Source organism: Gigantopelta aegis, chromosome 6, assembly GCF_016097555.1.
Source record: "Gigantopelta aegis isolate Gae_Host chromosome 6, Gae_host_genome, whole genome shotgun sequence".
NCBI lineage: Eukaryota > Metazoa > Mollusca > Gastropoda > Neomphalida > Peltospiridae > Gigantopelta > Gigantopelta aegis.
In genome coordinates, this window is record NC_054704.1 from 35,595,164 (window position 1) to 35,616,138 (window position 20,975).

Here is a 20,975-nt window from a genome sequence, read left to right on the forward strand (position 1 = left end):
ACTCTTTGCTGCTTATGGGCAAGAAAAATAGCCATTTGAATAGCCATTTCTTCTTTGAAGCTGCGTTCACACTTACTGGTACACTTTAAACTAATTTAACTAAACTGGTATAACTAAACCAGTTTAAAATTTAAGTGTGAACACAATCTTTTCACTATATACCGGTATAACTAAACCGGTATAGCTAAAACACTTTGGTATGTAGTTTAGTTAAACCTAACTGGTTTAACTAAAACAATTTAAATGTAAGTGGAGATGCAAACTGTTTTTGTTAAATTGGTATAAAGCAGATCTAAGTAACTGTGATGTCACAATCATAAATAAGCAGTCAATGCATTAGCAGTGGCTTAATAGACTCATACTCATAGTATATTGTTTTGTTTTCTTATGCAAGTGTGGATAACTACACTTCTGCCATATATCGGTATAGCAATTACATGTGTGAATGCTCGTCATTTCCAACCAAAGGTGTTTTAGCCAAACCAGTGTAGTTAAACCAGTTTAATTTGGGTAAGTGTGAACACAGCTTAATTCTCTATACCTGGGGCCAAATTGACAAAACTCTCTTAATCTCTATTTATGCAATGTCTCTTGGTCTTTTTGCATTGCTCTGTGAGATCACAAAGTTGCTAACAACTAACCCACTGTCCTGGACAGACGGCCCAGATAGCTGAGGTGTTTGTGTGTGTGTGTGCCCAGGACAGCATGCTTGAACCTTAATTGGATATAAGCATGAAAATAAGATGAAAATGAAAATCACAAAGTTGCAAGAGTTCAGTGAATTAGGCCCCTGATGTTTGTAATTACCATGTGCTATAAAATATGACATTTAACAACAGCTGCTGTGATTCTTTCGACCAAACATTGAAATAACCAAACATGCATTGCATGTATTAGAAACCAAATAGCCCTAGTGCAGTTCAACATTGAAGGCTGAAAACCATGCAGAACAAAGTTTGTTTTGTTTAATGACACCACTAGAGCACATTGATTTATTGATCATCTGGTATTGGATGTCAAACATTTGGTAATTTTGATATATAGTCTTAGAGAAGAAAACCACTATGTTTTTTCATTAGGAGCAAGGCATTTTTTATATGCACCATCCCACAGACAGGATAACACATACCACAATGCTTGATATACATTTACTAGTTGTGGTGCACTGGCTGGAACCATGCAGAACAGGTCACTTGTGTGTCCACTGAAAATGAAAGTATATATGTACATTACTTAGTGTGGACAATACATGTACGGTACATGTATTTTACTCTTTTTGGGGTGGGTAGGGGTGGTGTAGGGAATATGCAAAGCTATATAATTTTAATAAATAAAATTGCTTTTTTATTTTGGGAAATTTTAAAACTTTTAATCTGTTAAGCATGACTTTTGACTATACGTCAAAAGTCATGCTTAACAGATTAAAAGTTTTAAAAACCAGTATTGATTGTCAGTCTTCAATATTTTCCTTCCTTTAACATCTGCTGGTGATTAATTAGTGTGCAGTGGTGTTGTTAAGCAAACATTCCTTTCTTTAAAAAAATTTGGTTCACACTAGATTAATACTTAATCACTGCCACTTCTGCTTGGCAAGTAGTCGACTCGCTCATTTCTGATTCTTTTCATAACTAATCTGCTTTTTTCACTAAATTTGTATGTGTGGTTTTAATGCATGGCAGTTGGTATTTGTTGAGGGTTCATTCATTCAGTGCTCTTCTGGTTACAAAACATCGACCTCAATTTCAGTTTCACACAAGAAGGAAAGAAGGAAGGAAATGTTTTATTTAACGACACACTCAACACATTTTATTTACGGTCATATGGTGTCAGACATATGGTTAAGGACCACACAGATATTGAGGGAGAAAACCAGCTGTCGCCACTTCATGGACTACTCTTTTCGATTAGTACCAAGGGATCTTTTATATGCACCATCCCATAGACAGGATAGCACATACCACAGCCTTTGATGTACCAGCCGTGGTGCACTGGCTGGAGCAAGAAATAGCCCAATGGGCCCACTGACAGGAATCAATCACAAACCAACCGCACATCAAGCGAGCGCTTTACCACTGGGCTACGTCTTGCCCTCAGTTTCACATAAGGTCGGCAGCTAAAGTAGGAATTGACCTTTAAGCTTGATGCAAATCCAACTGAAGACTGCATCTGTGAATATCTTAACATGTCACATCCATGTACACGTATGTGCCAATCAATAATTGGTGTATCTCTTCCAGCTCATCTCGTGTGTACTATACATCTCAGTAGTTGTCAAGCCATCTAATCCTGAAAGATGGCGATTCTTTCAGTTATATAGATAGTTTTGCACACAAAGTTTGTTTTGTTTAATGACACCACTAGAGCACATTGCTATATTAATCATTTGCTAAATTGGATGTCAAATGTTTGGTAATTCTGACTCGTAGTCAACAGAGGAAACCCACTACATTTTCTTAATGCAGCAAGGGATCTTTTATATGCACCTTCCTATAGACAGCCTTTAATCAGTTGTGGTGGACTGGTTGGAACGAGATTTTGCACACAAGTGCTGGAGAAAAAGTGGGTTGGGGACGGGTATCTTAGTTGTTATTGGAAGCTGAAATTAAGATCATGCTTTACTGGAGAGCCAAGTTAAAGTTTGTTTAGTTTAACGACATCACTAGAGCACATTGATTTATTAATCTTTGGCTATTTGAATGTGAAACATTTGGTAATTTTGACATATAATCTTAGAGATTAATCCAAGCCTGAGACATCACACTATTGTTCTAACTGTAAATTATTTTGAGAACAATGAAATTTGAACTTGTTTTTTTCTTTTGTTTTTTGTTTTGCTTTTTTGTGTGTTCAAGTTGGTGATTCAAACGTAATATTTTACACTGTAAACAAGGACAATGCTTCAGCCCACACATCTGCATCACCTAATGAACATGTAATTTTGCCTTATAAACCTGATACCAGTGATAGTACTGTATTCAGGCAGAATACAACGAAGATTGTCAAATGATAAATTGGAATTTATAACCGATTATAACAGACCGTTTAGCATATGTAACACACTTAATGCCAACCATCCACTGCTGAGAATTTGCTGGTCGAATAGTTCAGGTTAGACCTGGAAAAAAAAGGATACTGTCATTTTGGGTTATAAGTTTCCGTGCCATTTTTTTTTATGACTTTTTTCATTAAGTAATGTAAAATTATCAGCTAATTTGGCAGTCACATGCAAAATTTAATGAATAATGGATTAAGTTGGAGAATGCACTCCAAAGTGTGAATTTGTAAAAAACAATTCACACTTTGGTGCATTCTCCACTACAGAAACCCACTACATATTTCCATTAGTAGCAAAAGATCTTTTATATGTACCATAGCACATACCACTGCCTTTGATATACCAGTTGTGGTGCACTGGCTGGAACGAAAAGTAGCCCAATGGGCCCACTGATGGGGATCGATCCCAGACCAACCATGCATGAAACAAGCACTTTACAACTAGAGAGCAAGGAAAGAGGACAGTAGGATTTAAAGCAAAGTTGAGGGCTCTCTATTAATTAGCCACGTCAGTAGTTTATTGGAATTGTTACACATGTCCTTGTATCAAGTGTTTTGACATTGATGTCCATTAACATGAATTGTTTATCAGTAGTAATGAAACCTTTTTATTGAGCTGAACAATTTCCAAACACCCATTGTGATGTGATGTACATTTTGTAGATAATATTACTCAATGATTATTTTAGTGTAATACTACTGCTACATTTTTACATACATACTAAGCCACACAGTTATCTAGTCCAATTCATCTGCTGTCAAACTGAAGTTGACAAATTAATTTTGATGGCAGATACATCAGACTAGTACTTAAGTCATGTTCTATATTCTGTAAGTGCCTTTTGGACAGTTAAATTAAGCAGCTACATACATGTTGTGTAATACCACCAGTTTTACCCCTGATATAAAGTGTTATTACCACCAAGCCAAATTAGCCAAATTGAGTATTGTGTCAACATTTCCTGACAATCATCTCACTAATTTTTTGATGCATTCCAAGTTTGCTGCCTATCTAATGTGTTATTCTAGAACCAATACTCTTTGGCTTGATTCTTTGGTTTCTAGTCTTGATGGGTATAGTGATCTGGTTTCATATCTTGTATAGAATGATTGGTTTGATGATATGTACTCCCCGCACAGCTCTTCACACTGTGTTTTTAATTTTATATTGATGTTGATCATCAATTTATGCATTATTTTACCATTGTGGGCAGGATGTAGCCCAGTGGTAAAACACTTACTTGATGCGTGGTCAATCGATTCCCATCGGTGGGCCCATTGAGCTATTTCTCGTTCCAGCCAGTGTACCACGACTGGTATATCAAAGGTCGTGGTATGTGATATCCTGTCTGTGGGATGGGCACATATAAAAGATCCTTTGCTATTAATGGAAAAATGTAGCTCTTTTCCTCTCTAAGTCTAAGACTATATCAGAATTACAAATGTTGACATCCAATAGCTGATGATTAATAAATCAATGTGCTCTGGTGGTGTTGTTAAACAACACATTTTTACTTTATTTTACCATTGTTTGACATTAATAGACAATGTATTTTTGTGCTGGGGTGTCATTAAACATTCATTCATTCATATTTTCTGGATCTACATGAGATATCTATGAGAAGTATGAATGTTACCTTGCATGTATTGGCTAATATGGTCAGTTTGTTTTTATTGCTTGCTTTAATTAAATATATATCAATATCTCAGGCCATCTTGACCTTGGCCAATGCTTAATTTCAGTTGGCCATGCAAGTCATTTCTTGAGCTATCATTATGCTAATATTCAGGCGCCATGGTGCTGCATCATACTTGTGTGTCATCCTTTCTAGTGTAATAAGTTGCCATTATAATTTTACCGCCATGGAATTGTTAGGTAACAGTGTTACTTAACAATCGGTCAATGAAAATCTAATTACTCAAACTCCAAATTCCGCTTTCACATAAAAGCAAGCTTTTTAACAAGTGCTTGTACAAGCTTTAAGTTTACATGTAAGTAGGACAAAATGTTGTTAACGGCAGTTTTGTTGATCTGTTAATGTGTAACCAAATTCATTGCTTTAGCAAAATAAATGCAACAAAATGGATTATTCAACTTTATCTTTGGTAATTATTGTGTTACGTTTAAAAGAAAAATTGTATATGAATTATTATAATACTTTTTGTTTAGTTCAACATAATATCTAAAACATACATCTATTATTAACTATTCTTGTATTATGCAATAAAATAAGGGATAATTAAACTTACAATTTGGTAATTGGTTTTTTTTTTATTATTTGTGAAATTCAGATTAATTAGCTAAAACTCTTATATAGCTTGTACATGTCTTTATCTGCCAGGCATGTGCAACATAAATTCATTATTAATGATGATTAACAATGATATCAATGATTCATTAATCAGTAGGCACACTGAATCTTTATACTTACCTGTATTTGTGTTAGCCATAGTTTTTTAAACACAAATTTTAATTTGCTACTGCCTAACTTCATATATGAAGTGTATACCACATTCAGTACATGTATATGGTTAAAAAAAACACCCCAAATCTCCACATCTGACACTTTTTCTGAATTTCCTTTCTTTGACCAAGTAGTTGTGTGTTTTGCCCATTTGTTTGAAGCTGTTGAGTTATTTAATACCATATTAGTTGTGTGCCTAGTAAAGAATATACATACAATATAAGTTTCTGTGAATGATCACTCATTGATAATTCAGATTTCATAGATAATGGAATCATTGGTGGGTTCTGTGTCAGCTGGTACGTGTATTTGTTGTGAATAATACATGGCACAACAGGTCCCAGAGACAGCCACATCAGCCAGCATATTTCTGGCTAATTCGGTTGGTGCACTTAGTTAGGTAATAAGTTGACTGCATCATCCTCATACAAATGCTGACTGCGAACATCACGGATAATTTAGCTAGCTCACCGAATGTATCGGTTATGGTTTTTCGATCGCTAGTTTGTGCTACCATTGCTACCATACAAACGTGTTCTAAAAGTAAGTTATTTTATTTTGAATCGTCTTTGAATTCTGTAATGGTGAACATTAATCAGCCTTGTGTTTGTACTGTATGTTCATATAGGTATACGTTTACTTCCCTATAGATACATGTATATAGTACATACAACTGTATTTGATATATAACAGTCATGGAATGCTGGTTAGAATGGGTGAAAAACATGGGTCCACTCAAGGTGTTCATTTGTAATTGTGACAGGTGAATGTTCTAATTATTGAAATACTGCAGGTAGCCCAGTTGTAAAGCGCTCTCTCGATGCGCGGTCAGTCTGGGATCGATCCCCGTCAGTGGGCCCATTTGGCTATTTCTCATTCCAGCCAGTGCACCACCACTGGTATATCAAAGGTCGTGGTATGTACTACCCTGTATGTGTGATGGCGCATATAAAAGATCCCTTACTGCTAATCGAAAAGAGTAGCCCATAAAGTGGCGACAGCGGGTTTCCTCTCTCAGTATTTGTGTTGTCCTTGACGCCATATAACCGTAAATACAATGTGTTGAGAGCGTCGTTAAATAAAACATTTGTTTCTTTCTTTTATCAAAGGACGCAGTATATGCTTCAATGCTGTCATTGGAAAAGTGAATTTCAATATAAAACATCCCTTACTTTTAATGGAAAAATGTTGTATGTTTTCTCAGACTATAACACTACGTCAGAATTACCAAATGTTTGATATTTCTTTTACCTTATATGCCACAAATTAAACTGACATGTTGCTGTTACATGTGTAGGTGCTTATAAGACATTAAGTAGTGATGGAAAAAAACTGAATTTTGACTTGCCACTGGACAACCATTGAGGTACATTTTGCTTGTCGGAGCAGATTTTTACTAATCGGGATAAATCAGGGCTAGTTCTGGGTCAGCAGATAATTTCACCAAATCATCTATTAACGCTTCAAAAAGTGCAGAAACCCAGTTATTTTGTGACAAAATATCAATTATTACATGAAATTATTTCACCAAATTAAAATAAAATTTGCCAATTTATTTTGAAATTAGCAATTGGCGTGGACAAGTGCTTATTTCGAACCCTGTTAAGGACTTACTTAACAAAGTAAGACAGCACGGACAGTGTCAGCATATAGCTGTGGGGAAAGCACTGCACCTAAAAGTCTTCTTTGAAAAATATTTCGGTTATCTAACAATATTGTGAAAAGTATCCTGGGTATTAGCATGGCTCAGAGTTTTAACAAAATTTTAAATACATAAAAATTTAAGTACTGTATAATTAGTATGCATGGTATGAGATCCCGGTGTTATATTTCCATATTTTAGTTTTCTTTATGTAACATGTCTGTTGTATATTTTCACAGAGTGTCAAGATGGAGACCTGACGTGTTTAAAGGACAAAGACAATTTTGAAGCGATTCAAAACCTGCATCGCATGCTGGACGATGACCACAATGGAAATGTTGACCAGTCGGAGAGTGACGAGGTGAATTAATTTTACATGTAACAGCATTTAATAACTTGATCTTTATAGACCAGATCTGATATTCGGCACTCATCTTCAAGCCAGTAATAAGGCAGCATAATTGTCTTCTACCTATGTGTTTTTGTTAGTTACATACAATATGGATTTTCATTATGAGGACATGATATATAATATCTGTGAAATATAACTTTTAGCTATCTTAATTTATATGTACAGTACATCCTACATGTACCTAATTTGTAGTGTAATCAAGAGAGCCACCAAGATCAATTCAACTGGCAGGGTTTCTACCAGAGGGTACAAAGGGTAAAGTTACATAGCCTAAAATTTTGGAAGTAAATGGATACATTTTTATAATTTTTAGAAAGATTATAGTAAGAGAAATGTTATTTAAGAATTGACCGCAATTATTTTTTGGTTCATGCAAGTATGAACCGAAAAAACGATGTGCACATTGTATGACTCCACGTATTGTTTTTTCGGTTCATACTTGCATGAACCAAAAAATAATTGCAGTTAAATCTTATAATTAAATTTATATGCATAATTTAACAATCCATAACTGAATTTATTTTGTTTAGCTTTGAATATGCCTGTAGTATTGTTTGTGTAAACTTCATTGATACTTAGGTCGCGTGAGAATGCGAACGTTCATTCACTATTATTTGAATCAGGTGATTTTTGTAAATGATGTCATTTCCTCTAGCTGCTGTGCATTTTTACGGATCATATATTGGAATGAATTGTCCTATTCATGTTTAGTTTATATTTTATGCAAGTGAATAAAGGGGACGTGTCTAACATTTATGCTGTCGGTGGAACCGTTTAATTTTCGCCAACAGCTGTAGAACATTGCTTACAAGTAAGTTAAGTTTCCTACATGATTTCTTTGGCCACTGACCGAGTCTCATGTCATGATTTTGTTGTTGTTTTAAATGAATGCGTATAGACCTACATATCTACTCTGTTATAGCATTTTCCATTAATTTATTGTATACATTTTTTTTTAGCTTTCACATGAGTTTTCTTCGAAATATCTAAATATGATTGCCAGAATAATCCGGCTTGTTGCACAAAAGTAGTGCGAGTCAGTGTGTGTGTGGGGGGGGGGGGGGGGGGGGGGGGGTAGTAGGCATGGCTTAATTTTTTTCGGTTCATCGAGATATGAGCGAAAAAAGTAAGCACCTCTGGACCAATCAGATTGCTGTAAAGTGTATAGACCCAAAGAAAATTTAATTATTTAAAATTGGTCAAAGTACACAAAATGCAGTGTCCAATTTGAAAACATTTCAAACCCATTATCACCTTGAAGGGGCACCTATGATCAGAAAGCCTCACTGTTATATCTGTGCTTCATAAAAAACTGAGTGTGAGCATTCGCATATGCTCTGTCCTAAACTCACTCTAATGTATTAACTTGGGTAACATAACAACATTTTTATCATGAATGCTAACAAAGCAGATTTTATGACTTTGAAGTTGGACTAAGAAAAAAATCCAGCTTAATATATGAAATAAATTTTAATAAATCCCCAGTCTGTGTTGTGGTTGGGTAGTTAAATTTCACAGATAAAACCTTGACTGTCACAGTCAAGTGGGACACCTCCTTTAATTAAGCCAGTGACAGTAGTACACGTACATGCTTCACAGAATGATATACTTTTAACCATGGGCATTGATGTGTTTTCATACCAAGGCCTCGTTTTGTGAGTCCTGTTGAATAAGCTAGGACAAATAAAGGACGTCCTTTCTAGACCCAAGTACCTGTACCTTTGCATTTTGTTAGGGATGCAACTGTTAATGTTTTTTGTGAATCCCATTTTATAGCCTACTTATACTATATCCCATCTGGTATCTTGACATGGGATATTACACTGGCAAGCCTTAGGGCGGTTAACAATTAAAAAAAACCCCTCAAATATTTTATATGAGCATATATATATTACACACTCCAGTTCTTTTCAGATGTCTTGCCTGTGGCATACAACTAATATGTATATATATGTGGATATATATGGATATACATATATACATACATGTATATACAAATGTGTATGACTTGATATTCATACAACAGCACTGCAAACACAAATACGGCAAATTGATTTTATCACTTGTACATGTACATGTCATGATTGCATATCTTTATTTGACATGTACAGAATTTACATGTCGTAGTCATTCATTCCTGGGACCAATTGTTCAAATGTTAGGGCTGTCCCAGCATTCATCATGGTGGGGGTGGGGGCAGGAGCCACTGTCATATTTGTTTATTCCTCGCGTGTTGACCTAATATTTTCACTTATGCATGGGTGTTTTACATACAATTTTATGTTTTTCTGTTTCTATTATAATGAATATAAAATAGCCAGAATTACCCCCCCCCCCTTCCTCCATGGGATCAGTTTTGGAGCTGCCCGTATCTTAAAAATTTGTTTTGTTTAACAAACACCACTAGAGCACATTGATTTATTAATCATCGGCTGTTGGATATCAAACATTTGGTAATAATTGTCTTAGAGAGGAAACCCGCTACAGTTTTCCATTAGTAGCTAGGGCTCTTTTATATGCACCATCCCAAAGACAAGATAGCACATACCACTGCCTTCTATATATACGAGTGGTGGTGCACTTGCTGAAATGAGAATTAGCCCAATGGGCCCACCAACGGGGATCGATCCTAGACCGACCTCGCATCAAGTGAGCACTTTACCACTGGGCTACGTCCTGCCCCGTATCTTAAAGCACTGATTAACAGAAAATTTAAAAACTGAAACTTGAATAACTCAAAACAAATTACATGTAATTCTTGTAGTAACTGTATGAAGATAAAATAATAATTTAAAATATAAAAATGTGATCCAGAAGAACCTACAGTATCCACATAATTGTTAAATCCAAACCTTATTTTGTATAAGTTGATAATTTTATTACCAGTATGTTTTAATATTTTTGTGTAGGTTAATAATTTTATTCTATTTTATTATGAAATTTATCATCCAGTTTTACATTAATTATGTATTTTTAAATAGTTAAAAACAATTTGTTTAGTCTAATCCATGATTAACTTATAAATAACCATGCTTTGGACATGTTGACCCTGTTGATCTATCTTATGTGACACTTGGTTATTTTGACTGTGTAGCACTGAATAAAATCAATCAAGCAGGTTCAGTTTTAATTGTTCACATGCAGAAGAAAGTAGATTGATTTAACTGTCTGTTGCCATGGGTACAGAATTCATTTGCTTTCACCTACTTCAACTAATCATGAAGCAAAATATTTTTGTTGATCACAAATTAAGATTTTACGTTTGTAATCAATACATGTACTGACAATGAACCTGGCAGTGTTTACAAGTAAGACCTGTTTACAGTGACCTTTGATCAAGATCATGACACTAAATATACCATTTACCTGGACGTGAAAATGAACAAGAACAAATATGCATTGCCGTTATAATCAGTTGTTTACACAGCAGAATTCATACTGTCCATGGACATCGATATGATGTAGCTTAGTAGTACTTGATCGATCCCCGTCGGTGGACCCATTGGACTATTTCTCGTTCCAGCCAGTGCTTCACAACTGGTGTAACAAAGGCCGTGGTATGTACTACCCTGCCTGTGGGATGGTGCATATAAAAGATCCCCTGCTGCTAATAGCCCAAGAAGTGGCGACAACAGGTTTCGTCTATAATTATCTGTGTTGTCCTTAACCATATACCATATGTCTGATGCCATATAACCGTATGTCACGGGGATTCTATAATTCCCGTAACTGAATAAACACGATTATCCAAATCTCTCTCCTAACTGTATATCTATTAGATCTCTCTGTAACAGGCGGTTAAACCCTAGTATGGCTCGTCTAGGTATGATCAGAGATACGATCTTATATAAAGTATATATTATTATAGCATGTTAGTTCTCTAGAAACACAACAAAAACACAATACACTTTGGAATCTGTATTAATCCACGCTGACAAATGTACAGCCGTAGTAGTTAATTAATAACAGCAATAATAACAACCCAGAACTGATCACTTAATTAGTTAATCTCTAGGTGTCTGGTTACACAATATGCGAATCACTTCACCGTTACACCACACCCACACGTGTGATAATTGAGAAACGCTTCCAGGAGAAGTTAATTAATAAAGGAATTAGAACACCATTCCTAACTGGTTAATTTTTAATTAACCCTTACTACTCGTTCAGTAACGTGTGATAATTTAGAAACGCTTCCAGGGGAACTTAATTAATAAAGGAATTACAGCTCTATTCCTAACGGGTTAATTTTTAATTAACCCTAACTACTCATTCAGTAACCTTGTAACACAGAATTAATACTGGTACCTATCACAATAAAGACAATAACCTACAGTTTACCTAGGTCGTCTAGGATGACTGGCTAAGCTTTATATTACCAAATACTCGTATAATGTTAGAACAAAAAGTCTACGATTTACTTCGTCAGATGACCGAAGACACTGTCTAAAGAATATTGGTATAATACAGTATCAAAATATTTAAAGTCACATCAATCACATCAAGGTTATACACAGAGCAGAAATGATATTTACCAAAGTCCAAATGGACTAACGTTCCCGGGAAGCTTCCTTTTCCGTTTCTCCTCGATATCTCTAAAACTAGCTATTTATTATAAATCAGAATTCGCCTGGGGGTACAAGGGGGTACCTCCCCCTATCGTCTGATATTCCAACTCTACTAGAGTCGGTATATTTCTCTCTGATCGTCAGACTTACTCGTCGCCAAATCACGGTTGTAAAAACCGCACTCGCAGAGGTATTATGTAACTACTCGCCACATGGCCTCCGCACCTGGCTAAGGGTGTGTATTAGGCGTACCGATCGAGGACCGTCGTGCAGAAGTATTACGTAACCAGTTGCCCATCTGGGCTTAAGTGCAATTAAACTGCACACGGCCCTCTAACACAATTAAAATCGCCACAGGTGAAAACAAATTTAAGAGCATGTTCCGTCACACCGTAAATAAAATGTGTTGAGTGCATCATTAAATAAAACATTTCCTTCCTTCCTGAGTAGGAATTAGTCCATCTATGCTTGTCTGAAGATGGGTAGGTCATAGGATCTATTCCCCCTCGGCGGACTTGGGTTTTTCCCAATCTAACCTGTACCCTGTGACTGGTACATCAAAGGCTCTGGTATGTAATGGCCTGTCTATGAGAAAGATCCATTGCTGTTTTCCAGTTGCAGGCATTAATTTTTATGGTTCACCACAATCATAAACATGATTTAATAAACATGAATTTTGGGATTCTATCTCCTACTCTTACGCATCAGACCCAAAATCTGGGATTCACAGAAGCATGGGATTGTGCTAAATTCACAGCCTGAGTAGGGATAGTCTTCATGTGTACATGACAGCAACAGGTTTCCTCGGTTTCTTTCTTGACCATGCGAGTATTGAAAAACATGCCACTTAAACAGGCATGTTACATACCAAATGACTGGGATGGGATCTATATGTAGCTCGCTTGGTAGAGTGCTTGCTTGAGATGCTTGTGTTCTGGGATCGAACAACGTCTGTGGACCCATTCTCTGATTGGGTTTTTTTTCCTGTTCCAACCAGTGCACTATGAGTGGTGTATCAAAGGCCATGATAAGTGCTGTTCTGTTTTTCAGAAAGTGTATATAAAAGATCTCTTACTGCAGGTGGAAAAATGTAGCAGATTTCCTCTAAGACGCCAATGTTAAACATTAACAAACATTTGATATCCAATAACTGATGATTAATAAATCGGGGCATATTTCAAAGTACTAGTTTTGGTGTCGGATGGAATTTTATTGTTTGCCCTTGTATTCCTTTTAAGTGATCCACTTTGGGAAGTAAAGTAATATATAAAGTTTTGTAGGAGACAGGAGGAGCAGCATTAATACCATACATAACACATTCCTTAATTAACCCATTTTCACTTAGTGAAGATTAGATAGTTTTGGTGTCGGACATTGATAGAAATCAAAGGTGCCATCCACTTTGGGAAGTAAAGTAATATATAAAGTTTTATAGGAGACAGGAGGAGCAGCATTAATACCATACATAACACATTCCTTAATTAACCCATTTTCACTTAGTGAAGATTAGATATTTTTGGTGTCGGACATTGATAGAAATCAAAGATGCCAACTTAACAGAATCAATGTAACATTGTATCAAAAGTATATGAGGGAACTTTGATTAAATAATGGGGTTTTTTTTCATAACCAAAAAACATGCTTAAAATCTAGATTAACTCTTTGTGTTCTATCGGCACTCTATTTTTGGTGTAAGATGTAAATTATATTTTGGTGTTGGATGGAAATAAAATTGTATACTTTTCATCAGTATTATTTTAATGAACACGTTATACCACACCTAGATATATATGGTAAAGTGATTTCTTCATCATTATACTTTATTAAGAAATGACAGTCATGACTCTTAATGAGGCATTCCTGGCTTTACAGACATTTAAATATGACCCCTGCTAACAAGGCTTTTAATGGAAAAAAAACACTGGATATTAATGACATTTTCTTACTTGAATATTACCGTATTTTCCCGTGTATTATGCACACTTTTTTTTCCAGAAAATACAGGTTAAAAATGGGGGTGCGCACTATACATAGCAATAGAAAAAATATCTTTTAAAAATGCCCAGCGATCACCCATGAAAAATCGCCGATCGGTAGTTTACGGTACTTTACAGGTTATTGACAGTGTTCATTACAACGAAACGCCAAAACCCTCTTAAAAATCGCTTTTCACTTGTGATGGTTGTAATAAATGAAAAATAAATCTACAAAAGTATCCATACCTCACCAAAAAGTGCACAAAAATGACAAAACTGGACCGTAAATATTTTTAATTTCCATGAGATTTAATTCGGCCATTTCCGGCAAACCGGAAATATACCACACTATTATAAATTTAGAAATCTCGCGCATTCACGTTAGCCACGAGAACGAAATGTAATATTCTGTATTTTTGTTTTCATATATTTATTAGTCATTTACAGTGTATGGGGTATTTAACTTTGTTTTGATTTATGCACGTGTGAGTCTGTGACATGTAAGTACGCAAGTACTAGCCTTTGTTTAATGTGACATGTAGGTCTATGTACTCAAATACCTAACTTAAGTTTTGTTTCTTGGTTTCTTGAATATACCGCTTCTTTCGCTTTTCGTTAATTTTGGTGACGGGGGGGGGGGGGGGGGGGGGGGGGAAGCGGTACATCTTGCATTCACTGTCGATTTTGTGGTTTGAAAAAACGGTGCGCATTATATTGTGGTTCATGTTTTTTTTATTGGAATAAACGTTCAAAGTGGGGGGTGCGCATTATACACCGGTGCACATAATACATGGGAAAATATGGTAATGTTTGTACACCACATGTTTCTGGAATTCCTAATGTTTATAGTAGCTTAAACAGGATTTGTTTATACATATACAAGGGAAAATCCAGTTTGAGCTGCTAATTTGAATTTGTTGGCCTGGTGTTGACAACTTTTGAATTATATGCCCATCAATGTGGTGTCGTTAACAAAACAAACTTTAATTGAATAGCTGTAGTTTAAAATATGCTGAGTGGTCGTTAATTTTTTTCTTTTTCTTTCATAATGAATTAGGAGGACCATGCAGTTATCCCATAAAACTACTCATTAGCAACTTACCAAAGATGCCACAGTAGGTTAACTGGTGTTTGGCATTAATTATTTAAGCTATATAATAAACTATAATGCTCTACCATTTAATAAAGTTGTGTATCACGGGGAAAGCATGGATGTAATGAGACCTGACCGTGCATACAAACATACATACATACATACATATACCATACTGGTATACACAAGTACATCAATACAGAAGTACATAATACGTGAAAATTGTTATGCTGGTTAATGTACATGGTTAATACTATAGGCATATAATTAACCATTTTAATTAAGTAATAAAAATATTTCTTTATAAGTGGTTGTGCAGTTGATTGTGAAATAGCAGACTGGGTCTATCTTTGATGGTTAATAATACATGTACCATGTGAATCAAGTATAAATCTACTCTCTATAGCTTTGCCATGTACTAGTGAATACCAGTAAATGTAGTAATAATAATGTCATCCTAAAATAAAAGGGGCAGGATGTAGCCCAGTGGTACAGCACTCGCTCGATGCGTGGTCGGTGTGGGATCGATCCCCGTCGGTGGGCCATTTGGGCTATTTCTCATTCCAGCCAGTGCACCACGACTGGTATATCAAAGGCCGTGGTATGTACTACCCTGTCTGTGGGATGATGCATATAACAGATCCCTTGCTGCTAATCGAAAAAGAGTAGCCCATGAAGCGGCGACAGCGGGTTTCCTTTCTCAATATCTGTGTGGTCCTTAACCATATGGCTGACACCATATAACCGTAAATAAAATGTGTTGAGTGCATTGTTAAATAAAACATTTTTTTTTTTTTTCGTGAAATAAAAAGGATTAGCTGCAATCTAATGAATCATGCAAATGGTCATTTGATAAGCATTTAAAGTGTGCTAAAAAGAGAAACCAAGAATTAATTATGGAGGAAACATAAAGTACCTGAACATATACATAATAATGTAAAAAAAATGTGTTGGGTGTTGTTTTTTGTTGAGCCTTATCAGGTTATGACTAACAGTATTTCTTTGAAGGTATACATTTATGTATGAATATATATCCCACTTGTACAGAATGTTATTCTCACAGTTGCGTGTACAACATGATAGTACAGGAACATACATAGAGTGAAAAAGGAGCTGATCTGCAAGTAATGTACTTTAATCATGCTATTTTGCATGAAAATACTTACCGTACATGTCTGTCCGTAACAGAACTTTTTGCTTTAGATAGATAGATCTTGTCATTTCTTGTATGTATACATCTACACACCTGAACATGCATCTAAGAGTACTGATTTATTATAGATACTATAATTCCTAGCAGACAACTGTAGATTAGGGGATAACCGACATAATATGTACATATTCCAATTTGCCATCTTAGTCACTTGTTTTACTCCGACAAAGTTAATTTTATTGATCAATCATGTTGCATTAGTGGGCACTATAAAACAGGATATTTGTGACTGTAGAATCACAAATATAATGACAGTTCACTTGGGTGTTTTTGTGCTTTTTTTTCAAATTAACTTGTTTAATTTGCAAGTTGACTTTTAACCCTAAATTTGGTGTTGGTTGTAGTCAAAGATGAAAAGGAAATTAGATATACACTTTACCTACTCATCAAGGACACAGACCCCAATGTTCACAGAAACAAAGAAAGAAATGTTTTATTTAACGACGTACTCAACACATTTTATTTACGGTTATATGGCGTCAGACATATGGTTACGGACCACACAGAGTTTGAGAGGAAACCCGCTGTCGCCATTCATGGGCTACTCTTTCCAATTAGCAGCAAGGGATCTTTTATTTGCACTTCCCACAGGCAGGGTAGCACAAACCATGGCCTTTGTTGAACCAGTTATGGATCATTGGTCGGTACAAGTGGTTTACACCTACCCACTGAGCCTTGCGGAGTACTCAATCCAGTATCTGGATTAAAAATCCCATGCCTCGACTGGGATCCGAACCCAGTACCTACCAGCCTGTAGACCGATGGCCTAACCACGACGTCACTGAGGCCCAATGTTCACAGTTACTGTCTCAGCCTAGGTTAAAATATAGTCACTGAAATCATGTTTAGTGGTTTAGGTGTCAATGATGAGTCAACTTAGGAGCCATCTGTAGGTCATTAACACCACTCAAAAATGTATACTTTATTTTTTTTGTGGAATTTATTTTCGCGTTTTTTTATTTGTGAAAATAAATTCCACGTATAATTAAAGGCTAATGAAAATGTGAATTTTAAAGATGTGTAACCATCATGCAAACATGGTGCCCGTGAAATATTGTGCCCTGCAATTGAGTATGATATAAAGTAGATAATATATAATTACATTTTATAATTTTAAATACACAATACACACATTTTAAATGGCACTGTTTTTATTTTCTTCAGTTTCTGAGAGATGAGCTGCAGTACACAGATGGATTTGAACGACAGAGGACGTTTCATGGCAATGACAAACAGATCAGTGTTATTGACTTGTGGAAAACGTGGAGAGGCTCACATGGTAACCATTTTTTTAAGCTTTAAACTGGACAAAATTATTTTAAAATGTGTGGCCAAATTAAGTTTCTTCACTATATTCAGTTCTTTATATTTTTTTTTTTTTTTTTTTTTTTTTTTTCTTTTCTTTTTGTTTGTTTGTTAAACAATACTGGGTGTCTATTACTTATATATGCTTATCCCACTCTTACTATGTAGCCAAACAAAACAAAACAATATGAAGACTTATTAAAACTGATAATCATTAAAATAACTTTTACGCAAATTTATTGTGAAATATAAAAACTATATAAATTCTACATATACATGTATTTCCTGAAATCAGATAATCTGATCGTAATGTTAGGTTTACTATATCTAACCATTTCCAGATTAACATTTCTGTAGACCTAAGGCACTTACATGGTTCAGACCCTATAAAAAAGCTTCATAGATAATAAATAATGGTTGTTCAGACCCTGTGTTATAAGCAAATATTATCTGCATAAATTGTAGTGTAAAGATGGGCACGATGAGTGGTTGTGATTTAGTTGTGTTGCCACATATAACTTAAAGCCTTTGTTAAAGCACATCTTTAATGCTTTTTGGTAAAGATATATATATATATATATATATATATATATATATATATATATATATATATATATATATATATATATTATAACTATTGTAAAGCATTGCACAGGTCTGCCCAGTAACTTTGATTTCTTAATGATGTAATATATATCAGCTGGGTCATGACGTCATGGTACAAAAATAAAATGCAGTGAATTTTCTAATAATTATATATATATACTAAAATTATAAGATTGATTGATCAAGAAAATATTTCTGATACTTGTCCTTTTGTAGATGATTTTTTTGACATTTGTCTCAAGAAAGTCAATACTGGGAGCTTGCTAAAGCTCACTGCAACAATTGATTTTCATTAGACTCATGTCAAAAAAACAATCTACAAAAGAACTGGTGCCAGAATAATAGAATCTATCACCATTGCGAGGTATAGATAAGGCAATTCCAACCCGAGGGACAAAATGTTTTTTGTTAGGGCTGAGGTTTACCAAGGCCCTTACAAAAACATTTTGTCCCGAGGGTTGGAATTGCCTTATCTATATCTCACAACGGTGATTGATTCTTTTTTTTTGCCCATTTAATTTCAGTAACAATACATTAACATGATTAAGTAAACGGCAGTTTGTTTATTATAGACCGATTCGTAAACATTTGACCTACAAACTAATTTAATTTCAAACAATGATACAACGTGAAATGGCAAACAGAATTCTGAAAACCATGAGTTGTGACGTCAATCGTTGTAAAGCCTGAGTTAATTATGACATTACGCCTATGTAGAAATTGTCTAGCTCTCGGGTCGGACAGATTTATCTAGCACCGTTGAAAAGCTGGATAACCTTGTCCAGTGGACAAGAAATTATTAATCTAGGTCCCAGGCAGTGTGTATTGCATGTTTCTAGTGTGTGAAGAATAATTGAGATCAACATGTAGTTATATTTCTACTAACTTGTCGGTGAATCCTGTTTGTTTATAGCAGGAAAAAAATGTGAGAGGGACATAGAAAAAAACCCTATACCTGTGGTGTTTCCTTCAGTTTAATATAAAATATTTGGGCACGAAGGCAAAATGGAGGGGCACGAAGGCAAACTTTTCCTTCCAAAAAGGGGCACAATGGCAATTTATTTTCTATCAAGTTTTTGAGGCAAAAGTTATTTCACCTTATTGTCATGGACTCATGTTTGTTTTTGATATAGATATATGTCGTAATAATGTATTTTACAAAGTTAATAACATGTAGCATATATACTACATTTTTCTTAAATGCCCAATGTAACAGAAATGCTACATTATTAAAAGCATATATACAAATTTATAAACATTCAAAAATCAGCATGGAAATGTTTAATATACACTAACATGAGTTGATATTTTTTGGTATTTATTTTGAGTACTTTGGCACTAAAGGGTTAAAATAAATGAATGCTTCAAATATGTGGGCATGGCACAAGACTACTTCATCCTTCCGGCACTACCTGTAGGAGGACTGCCACTCTCAGGACTGGCTTGACAGAATAAAGCTTGTTCATGACCGCAACGTCCCAATCATCTTGCCAAGTCAAAAAGATATATTGGTTAATGTATTTAAAATCACTAATGTGTAAGTCACAAAGAATATATTTATAAATGTTGTCACCTTACAGTGCTGTAAATAACGTTATTTGTATGTGCATTTTAGCACGTTTTGTTTTACATCCTGGTATCACTAACCTGTTGCTTTGTGTGTCAACAAGCAGCTTGACTTCGCTAGATGTGATTTTTCATGTTACAAAAAAAATTCTGAAGGGCACAGTGGCAAACCAGGTTAAGTAGCACATCATTTTTCTTGCCGTTGATACTGTAAGATTTTAGGGGTGGACACTGTAAGCTACGACAGTTGCCATTGGTGCTGTGGAAATTTGAACCCTGGTTTATGCCTGTACTTGGAACAACTTTTTGATCTTGTGTAACACAGTGTTGAACTATGGTTCACCTATCCAACCACAGTTAATTAGTCCCTACCTTTGGTTTCGTTACCACTATAGAGCAATGCATACAGTTTAGGTGCTGTAACCAATATGGAGTAATCTTACACTGAAGCAATCATCTCTTGTTTTCCTTGGTGAAGGCTCCAACTGCCAGTTCGTGTTGTAACAACACGATTCCCAGGGTACGTGTTGTCAGATTGTTGTTAACGGACGTATTGTGTTACCTTTTTTAATTTGCTACTGATCAAGAAGGTAATGGATAATTACGACTATTTCAGGCTTACCAGCTGGTCTGCTTTTATAATAGTATAAACTTGTTTTTAAAATCTTATTTACAGTACTAGGACAGCAGGGTTTTTTATTATTTTATTAAATGTACTATTATTTTTAAAATTTCATTGCTGTATCTTGATTTTTAAAAGCTCTGTCACGGGGATCCTATAATATGCGTAACTGAATGAAACACGAGTGTCCCAATATCTCTCCTAACTGTATATCTATTAGATCTCTCTGTAACAGGCAGTTATACCCGCTGGCTCGTCTAGGTATGATCAGAGATAAGATCTTATATAAAGTATATATTATTATAGCACGTTTAGTTCACTAGAAAACACAACAAAAACACAATACACTTTGGAATCTGTATTAATCTGCTGACAAATGTATTGCCACAGTAGTTAATTAATAACAACAAATAATAACAACCCAGAACTGATCACTTAATTAGTTAATCTCTA

At 35.2% G+C, this 20,975-nt stretch overlaps 1 protein-coding gene across 3 annotated transcripts in view; it reads left to right on the forward strand.

Moving 5' to 3' along the window:
• Positions 1-20,975, forward strand: part of LOC121376315 (stromal interaction molecule homolog) — a 74,647-nt gene that overhangs the window by 13,731 nt on the left and 39,941 nt on the right. For 2 of the 3 annotated variants that reach the window (XM_041504156.1, XM_041504157.1), the window contains exons 2-3: positions 7,401-7,522; positions 17,588-17,702. In XM_041504156.1, the coding sequence (XP_041360090.1) occupies positions 7,401-7,522; positions 17,588-17,702 (237 nt within the window). Of the gene's footprint in view, positions 1-5,971; positions 6,063-7,400; positions 7,523-17,587; positions 17,703-20,975 lie in introns of those variants that run through there. The other variant, XM_041504158.1, reaches the window with a different exon arrangement.